At 46.6% G+C, this 9,264-nt stretch overlaps 1 protein-coding gene across 1 annotated transcript; it reads right to left on the bottom strand.

Annotated features, from left to right (window-relative positions):
- Window positions 1-4,910: 4,910 nt before the first annotated feature.
- LOC116589288 (low-density lipoprotein receptor-related protein 11-like) lies at window positions 4,911-6,564 on the bottom strand. The gene is given in 3 exon segments (XM_032341321.1): window positions 4,911-5,290; window positions 5,293-5,782; window positions 6,541-6,564. Coding segments are annotated over 3 exon segments (849 nt in total). The 3' UTR covers window positions 4,911-4,955.
- Between the last annotated feature and the right edge of the window lie 2,700 nt (window positions 6,565-9,264).

Genomic DNA, 9,264 nt, shown 5'->3' with positions numbered 1-9,264 from the left:
TTTATTTTAAAATACTCTTTATAAGTAAAGAAACGAAAATATACCTGCATGATATAAACAACAATGAATGCTATATTTTAAGCTCTCAATGGTGTAATTTAAGCTCTCAATGAATGCTATATTTTTAAGCTCTTGAAGTCTTAAATTGGAAAAATTAGGCAAGTTCTGAAATATCCCACATAACTACAAAACTAATTTTTCATGACTCTCCTGGAAGAAGTAGAAAAAAAGTCATTCTTTTATTGTTTGCTTTTCTTTAGGTAAGTTTTAAGATATGATTTATGAGTATAGCAAAACCCTCATTTCTTCCACACTATTGCAACCAAAGCAAGAGTGGTACACTCCCTCCTTAGTTCAAATACGGGCATATTATGCTGCATAATGTATTCTGAAATAAGTCAGAGCTTAACTACTCAGGAACACGTCTTAAAAATAAACAACGATCAGAAGAGGAAAGGAGTGTGCTATCATTTAAAAGTATTTGACTTGCTGGGTCACCTGGCTGGCTCAGTCAGTGGAGAGAGGGACTCTTGATCTCAGGGTTGTGAACTTGAGCACCTCTATGGGTGTGGAGATTACTTAAAATCTTGAAGGGCTGCCTGGGTGGCTCAGTCGGTTAAGTGTATGACTTTTGATTTTGGCTCAGGTCATGATCTCAGGGCCCTGAGATGGAGACCAGGATGGAGGTTGCTTGAGATTCTCTCTCTCTCTCTGCCTCTTCCACCACCCCTATTCTCCCTGTCTCCACAATTTAAAAAAAAAAAAAAGTCTTTAAAAACACACTTGACTTGCTGATAAAAACAAGATAAATGTAGATTTGAATTTTCATCCTAAACTGCAATACATGAGTGTTACTTCAGAAACACTGATTTCTTTTGAAAACTAAACACACTTGTTCAGAGGCAAAAAAGACTCAGACCAATTTTGAAGCATATCAAGTTAAGACATTTTATACAGATAAGAATATTTTTAAGTAATTTGATTTACAACACGCTGCTGTGAATGGAGCCTTAATATCAAGGAGGTTTTGCAATCTAGATCTGTACTGTGTGAACACAAATGATACAGTGGAGGTTGAGAAATTAACAGAGGCTCCTGAAGTCAGGACTCAGCAATGGGGCCAGACTAAGGGAAGAGGCTTAGATACTATGTGTCAAAAATCCATGTAGTTGGTTGGTTTCTATGATTTTCTTTTTTCAGTGTGTCTTTTTCCTAATTGTAACACTTCAGAAAAAGATTATTCACAACTACAGTGTGACTATCATCATTTTTGGTGTTTATTGTTATGGTGTTTCTCTGTATGAGTTGACGATAATAAGTAAGAGGTGCCATTTATTGGGTGATTTCTTTGTACCAGGCATCAGGCACCATGCTCATGAGCCGTAATGTCACTCAACTTAATGTCACAAATGTCAGGGGGTAGGTATTATCATCTGTATCAGACTCGTGAGGAAATGAGAGTCAGAGTCTTCGTTGCCCAAGATGATAGAAATGATCAATTTGTCAGTTTGGATGTCAGCCCAGATCTTTCTAAATATACTTTGGGGGTTTCCAAAGTATATCCAGTTAGAGGAAATATAAATTGTTATCCTCAATTAGTCCATGAACTTGTCAATATGTTATATTTATTGATATTTATTCATATAGTCTAGTAACATTAACATTAATAACAATAAATATTGCTATTAATAATAAATGACAATAAATAATTACATTTACTTATCTATTCTAGTAACATATCTAGTTATGTTACCACATAAATATCACAGTTGCCACTTTAATTTTTAACCTCTGTTATCAGACATATACTTTATCAATTTTTTCACCATTATAAATAACGGCACGATAAATTTTCTGGCTCCTGCTTTTTTTTAGTATGGATCACTTTCCCATAAAAATATCCCAGAAGAAAAAATGACCATTTTAATGGTGTCTGCTATGTATTTCTCTGAGACACTTGGACACGGCTCCCTGACTCGTGTGTGGCAAGGCCCTTTAGGACAGATTGCTTCCTCTCACAGAGTCTTCCAGTACACTAGGGATTATAACGGAACCTAGATCTTTGGCTGGTGTGAGGAGAGTGAGTTCATGTGTCTAAGGACCTTACAATAATGCCTAGCACCCAAATCAGCAGCCGCGACAAACATGGCTGATGGGCTCAGCCATAAATTTGTGTCATCTCATTCCACATGCCCCCATCATTTCATGATGGTTTTATTCATCTCAAATGGCCCCCTGAAAAATTCTCTGCAAGAGCTTTTCTAAATGATATTCATGCTCAGTTAGCCTCCAACTCTGTATACTCACAAGATTTGGAAAAAGAGGCCGTTCTAGAAGGAAAAATGTACAAGTTTCAGAAGCATAAAGAGCTTCAAGAGGTTAAGCATCTAGGCAAGGCAAATCCAGGGCATGTGGGTAGATAAATCTTTGACCTGACTGCAAATGAGGGCACCTGGGGACCTGAGCTGCACCCTTCTAGTAACATGTTGCTGGGGATGTGAAGTGTGAGTATGACAGTGTTTTCCAGAATGAGGACCAAGCTCTGTGGTCACACATTTTTATCCCTAACATCTACATAATTGAATTCCCAGACAAACATCCCCTAGGGAAGGGAAGGGCAAAGAAGGAAGAGAAAGAAAAGTGACTCAGAAACTCCTACTAGTAAACTTAACTTTTTTTTTTTTTTTAAATTTCCACGAGCATACTCTTCCCTTGCTTATTATCCTTTTGATTTCCCCTAGCTTATAAGAAATCTCCTTTGGTGAGGTTGGTTTCTTCCAGATGTGCTTTGAGAACAAGAGGAAGGGATTCTGTTTCTTCGATGCTGGGATTATTTTAGTCCATATTTGAGCAAGGAGGAAGGATGTGTGTGTAATAGCCATGGAGCAGACTCAGGGATGTTGGTGGAGGTCCAAGTGAACGTGTCTCTTGCTTTTGCTTCAAGGAGAAAACTCTGGGATTCTTTCCAATGTCTGCCTCTGGACTGAGCAGTCACAGGGTGGCTTTTGATGTCTGCTCCCTTGACAAGGGTCCTGAACTTTCTCTCAGGTGGAGGTGAGTAAGGAGATGGGCCCTTGTTGGTATGGTTTCCCAGACTCTTCTCTTTGGACCTTGAGGTCCTAGAGACTCCAGATTTCCCAAGTGGCTGAGGCTCTCCTCACTACCCACAATGTCGCTATATCATTTTTATGTTATCATAACTCAAAGAGCAGAATGCAATCAAACACACAGCCAACCACATGTGAGCCCAAATGAGGTTTTATTGCCTCAGTGGCTTTAATCTCCAACTACCATATTTTTTGTATGTGCCACCTGTATGGGCCTTGACTATCATTCAGAGAATCTGCCAGAAATAAAACCATGGAATAACAAGAAAACAAAAACAAAACAAAACAAAACAAAAACCACCCCCCCCAAACACTTCATTATTAACTTTTTAAAAAAGAAATCTGCCTTCAACTTCCTCTTTTCAATTAAAGTCAAGTCCCTTCCTATCCCCTTTTTACAAAAGGGACCGTAGTTCATGGGAACCAGTTGGACCCATTTCAAAATTTCAGACACCAAGTTTCCCTTCTCATTTGTGTCTAATGAAAGCCACTGCACATGGAATCATGAGTCATGAGAGCCAAGCCAAGAATCGGGTGTGCCATGAGCAGTCTGGCATCTAATTAAATTTTTTTCCTGCGATTACTCGACACAAACCACTACTTATAAAAATCTGAGCCTAGAGGCTCCTGGGTGGATCAGTGGGTTGAGCCTCTGCCTTTGGCTCAGGTTATGATCTCAGGGTCCTAGGAGGGAGCCCTGCATTGGGCTCTCTGCTTAGTGGGGAGCCTGCTTCCCCTTCTCTCTCTGCCTGCCTCTCTGCCTATTGTGATCTCTGCTTGTCAAATAAATAAATGCAATCTTTAATTAAAAAAACAATTGAGCCTAAAGTAAACTTATTTTTTTTCTCAGAGCTTTTCTCCTCTTTTAAATAGAATTTCTGTGAATCCTTTCAGATTAGCCTCAGCCTAGAAAATCCAGAAGCAGGCCATGGTGCCCTCTCTGCCCAACCTTCCGGGTTTCTCAGAAGCCATCTATAAAATAGGAGTTGATGAAGTTCTAGAACATAGGTGAGGTTTGCTGGGGTGAAGTCCAGAGTCCATGACCAAGAAAGAATTCTTGAGACATCTTTGGTGCAAAATGGTGGTTTATTAAAGCATGGGACAGGACCCATGGGCAGAAAGAGCTGCTGCCCCACTATCCTGAGGAGTGGCTGATTATATACACAGGAGTTGGGTAGGTGAGGACAAAGGGATGATGTTAGTCTATAAGGAATTTTGGAAGCAAGGTCTCCAGGACCTTGAGGGGTAGCTATTGTTGGGAGAAAGGTAATTTATTAGTAAATTAGTAATAAAAATCTTAGTAATAAAAATCTTTTCCTGAGATCCTTTAGATGCATATCAGTGGGTCATATGCTTGGGAATGATTGCTGACACTATCTAGGAGGTTTAGAGATAAAGTTTAACATTCCTCCTATCAAGTGTCCTTGTTAGTGAGATTTGCGTTTAGAAGAAATTTAACTTGATTTACATTTCCTTCTACCTTACCTCCTTCCGTTTTATGGAGGGGAGGGTGATGTTAGGGCTTGAGGAACTGAGTTATTTGCCTCTGGAAATTGTGCTATTGTTAAGATAGTTTCTTTGTTGTAAATCTCTAGGACACTTGTGAACCAAGGGAAACTCCTGTTTGCAGGATTGTGATCTCTGCAAGTAAACTGTTTTTCTTTTAGGGCAGCCAGGGGTGCCTGAGGAATGTTACACACATTACTGAGGGGAGCGGGTGGAGAGGGGGTGCAAGGTGCCAGCTTTTGCTTTGTCCTCAGCCAGCCTCCTGCTCCCTCATCACAGTCAAAACCATTTCTCTGGATGGCCCCGAACTAAAAATCCCTTGAAAGGAGGATGCTTCATCTCTCACTTGGCTCTACTGCCAAAGTGTACTGCCCAAGTGGTCTCCTCCTGGGCGCCACTCAACAGGTGCCAGGGCAGCAGGACCTGGAGGTCTGGCCCGGCCTCCTCCAGCGGAGTTCTCACCCCTGTGCGGTGAGGCTCCCCGGTCTCCCCGCCGGCGGTAAAAGCGCGGCAGAGGCTGCAGCTGCTATAGCCCCGGTGCAGCGCGAACTTGCAGACGCTGCGGCCACGTGCGGTGCAGTTGAAGAGGCAGCAGCCAAGCGCGGCGGCGGCGGGCGACGCGGGCCGCCGGGGCAGCTCCACCACCGTCACCGAGCAGCGCGGCTCCGAGCAGCAGCCGCCGCGCACGGCCGCCAGTCCCCCACGGTTGCCGGCGGGCTCAGGAAGCGGGCGCCGGACGCCGGGGAGTCCTTGGTGCGGATGATGGCGTCTGGAGTGGCGCTGTAGCCGCCGCCGCCCCGGCCCGGGCAGCCCTCCTCCCGGAGCCAGACGCCCGCGCGCAGCTCCCGCTCCCGCTCCTCCTGCGGCCGCTCCTGCTGCAGCAGCCGGCGGAACTCCTCCAGCAGCGGCTCCACTCCCGAGAGCTGCGCCTGCAGCTCGGACGGCGGCGCTGACGGCGGGACGGCCCCACGGCCCCTCGGCAGCCACCGGCAGAGCAGCCGCAGCCCGCGCAGCGCAGGGTTCCTCGGCGGCCGCCCGAGCCCGCGCTTTTCCGGGCGGCGAGGGCCACGGCGGCCGGCAGCTGAGGCAGCGGGCCTAGGAGGGGCCGCAGAGCGCGAGGAAGTTGGGCGAGCGCGGGACCCTGTGCCGCTCCGGTGTGGCCGCGGCCGCTACGCCCCGGCGCCTCACAGTGCGGCCACCTCGGGCCCCGGTTGCGCCCCCGGAGTCGCGGTCGCGCGGTCGCGGGCGGGATCCACAGGCACGAGAGGCACAACCGGCCCCGCCTGGCACCGCCGCTGGTGGTTGGGGAGGCTTCCGTGAAGGCCCGCGCCTCTCCGCCGAGACCCGGGCGGTCTCTGAGAAGACGGTCTCGGCGCGATTCAGCACCGGTCCTGTGAACAGCGGCTCCGGCTCCTTCGGAGGCGCACCAAGCCCCGCCCAGTTCCCCCTCCCTCCGCCCGTGTGCGTTCCCGCCCCCTCCTCCGACGGCCCCGCCTCCGACGGCCCCGCCTCCGACGGCCCCGCCCCTCTCGCGTGCAGTTTCGCTCCCAGCTGGCAAAGACCACAGGCGCACACCGCCCTCTGCAGACTCCTCCAAGCGGGGAGCGCGCCGGAGGGAGATCGGCTGTGTGAGATTCTAGGGGTGCTGTGTGTACTGAGCCTGCATGGGCGACCGCGGCCCTCCGAGTCTGGACGGGGGACTGTGCCTAAATCCACTCGGCTTTATTGACATGCGACCGTGCTTGGGGAAGCTCAGATCTTTGTGACCTCAGGGTCTGCTTTAGAAAAGGGACTTGAACTGGGGAACCAGTTCAGACAGTCTTTGGTCCTTCACTTCCAATATCCCCATCACGTTCGGGTCCCCAGATGCACTTGGGTAGCACAAGGCGGGCAACGCTGCTGAAAAATATAAAAATCAAGTAGTTACGTGCAGTCGTATTTCCACTGACATAACCGGACATCCGAACACATCCAGTTACGAGGACCTGATCTCTGTATGGCGTGTAGAGAGGCCTTCAGCCTGGATCATGTAAGATCTCGTGAAGATGCATTTTATTTAATTAAATTTAGCAGATAACCTTTTCCTTTACGGAGATAACGCTTGACATATAACAGGTTAGCTTCAGGTGTACACAATGATTCGGCACTTGTATATACCGTTCACGGATCACCACCATCTGTCACCATACACGGTTACAAAACTGAGCACTGTTCTCTTCTGTTTTTAAAGATTTATTTATTTGAGAGAGAGAGAGAGAGAGAGAGAGAGAGAGAGAGCACCAGCGGGAGGGGCAAAGGGAGATGGAGGGAGAATCTCAAGCTGACAGCCCAGCTTAGACAGGTCTCACCGCCACGCAGGTGGATCCCGTGACCTGGAGATCCTCACCTCAGGGGAAACCAGGAGCGAGCGGCTAATCCCACAGCGCCACCTAGGGGCGCCAGCGCAGTAGTGTTTTAAATGGCTTAGTAAGGTTTATCAAAATCCCATCCCCTGGAGACCACACCTGAGTTGTAACTGCCAGCAGCTTCTACATCTCTTTTTTCAGAGTTTCTATCGATTCATTTTTCTCCTGATTATGGAGCACAATTTCTTGCTTCTTGGAATGTCCAGAAGTTTTTTTGATTGGATGCATGAACATTGTAATTCCACATGGTTCAGTGTCCTTTTTAGAGGGAAAGAGAAAATAATTGGATAGAAAAATAGTTTCTGAATATATATATATATATATGGTTTTAGAGTTATATCTAGGAACCCATTGCTTTCAGATCTAGAACAGAGAAGGAGATAGAACTAAAGGTAAAAATACAAAAGAAGAAAAAAGAAAATAATCCATTATTTCTTGCTATTCCATGAAAAGGAAAATTCATAGGGTTCATGAGGTCGTGTATATGCATGGGTCTGAAGCTGAAATTTTTAACATCTTAGCTGTACAGGGAGTGGCCCACTTTGGGTTACAGGTTCTTCCACCTCAGTGATATTCACCCCACGCAACTGAAGCCACTTAATGATGTCCTTGACAGCATAAGGATTCCTTTCACCTTAGACCTCAGAGAGCTCCAGTAGGCTTATGATAAGGAGAAACTGTCTTGGTGATAAAAATGGACACTGAAGGTATAAAAGTAGATACTGAAGGTAGCATTCAAATCTAAATATGAGCTGTGATAAAATAATTATTAATATGAAAAATAGACATATATGATATTAGGCTATAGCATTAATTAACAACTGTAATTATTTCAAAGTTTGCCAAGCACTTTCAGGTACGTGATTTCACATGGCCTTCACAGAGATCTTAAGAAGAACACAGGACGGGGCGCCTGGGTGGCTCAGTGGGTTAAGGCCTCTGCCTTCGGCTCAGGTCATGATCTCAGGGTCCTGGTATCGAGTTCCGCGTCAGGCTCTCTGCTCGGCAGGGAGCCTGCTTTCTCCTCTCTCTGCCTTCCTCTCTGCCTACTTCTGATCTGTCTCTGTCAAAGGAATAAATAAAGTTAAAAAAAAAAAAAGAAGAACACAGGACGCTTGCTCGTGCTATTGGGACAGTGGAAGAGAGGTCAGTACAGAATGAGACTCAGCTCATGTGCTCCACGGGGGAGATAATGAGGGACAGTAGGAGGGACAAGTTTCCTCAGGAGCATTTATTTCCAATCCTGCAGCACTGCTAAAGATGCCCCCTCTCTAACTTCAACAGGGTCCCTTGGAGAAAAGTGGAAATGACTTAATGTGTTTACTATGAACCCTGGTTATTTCTGGGGTGTGAGATGGGAAGAGTGGAGGGAGATAGGTACTTTTTTACTTTATAAGACTTCATATCACTTGAAATCCTTTCAATGAGGTTGTCATAAAACATTTTACATTTTTTAAAAAAGCAGTCCCCTTCTTCTTCTGCAGTCATAATAGAACAAAGGGGTTGGATTTAGCCTATGAAGTTTGATGAAAAATCCAGAAAAGGGGACGCCTGGGTGGCTCAGTCGGTTAAGCCGCTGCCTTAGGCTCGGGTCATGATCCCAGAGTCCTGGGATCAAGTCCCGCATCAGGCTCCTTGCTCAGAGGGAAGCCTGCTTCTCTCTCTGCCTCTGCCTGCCACTTTGCCTGCTTGTGCTCTCTCTCTCTCTCTCTGACAAATTAATAAATAAAATCTAAAAAAAAGAAAAATCCAGAAAAAAAGGATAAAAAGTAACAATGTGCTTTGGACATCAGATGATAGGCAGCAGAGCACCCAGGAGAAGGAATACTAAGGAAGGGATCCTTTCGACTGTTCTGGCTTCCTGCCCGGGAGGGATTCCAAACTGCAGGGCTGGGCGGGGAACCCAAAGGGAGCCTGGCAGTCTCTCTGAGCAGAGCAGATGGAATTGAGAATTCGGAGGGGGTGGCCAGGTACCTAGAATCCACGGAGCAGAGTACCGGAGGGGAGAGAACTACACAGAAAGAATTCTGGAGATGTGCAGAGGCCCCCTCTCCCACCCCAAGCCCTCCCCAGAGTACTGGTCAGGTACATGCCTATGAGGAGAACATCCAAGGCCAGAGAAAGAACCACTGGAGAGAAGCAGACAGAACAATTTCCCAGCTGCACAGACCTGGGAATAGTCGATGTTCTGGGCAGCCTGAGTGGAGAAACCTGTAATTCCAGGGTGCAGGGGTGGAGGGGTGGAT

This window comes from Mustela erminea, chromosome 4, assembly GCF_009829155.1.
Source record: "Mustela erminea isolate mMusErm1 chromosome 4, mMusErm1.Pri, whole genome shotgun sequence".
Lineage (NCBI taxonomy): Eukaryota > Metazoa > Chordata > Mammalia > Carnivora > Mustelidae > Mustela > Mustela erminea.
The sequence above is the reverse complement of the archived record's forward strand: the minus strand, read 5'-3'. Positions and strand labels throughout refer to the sequence as shown.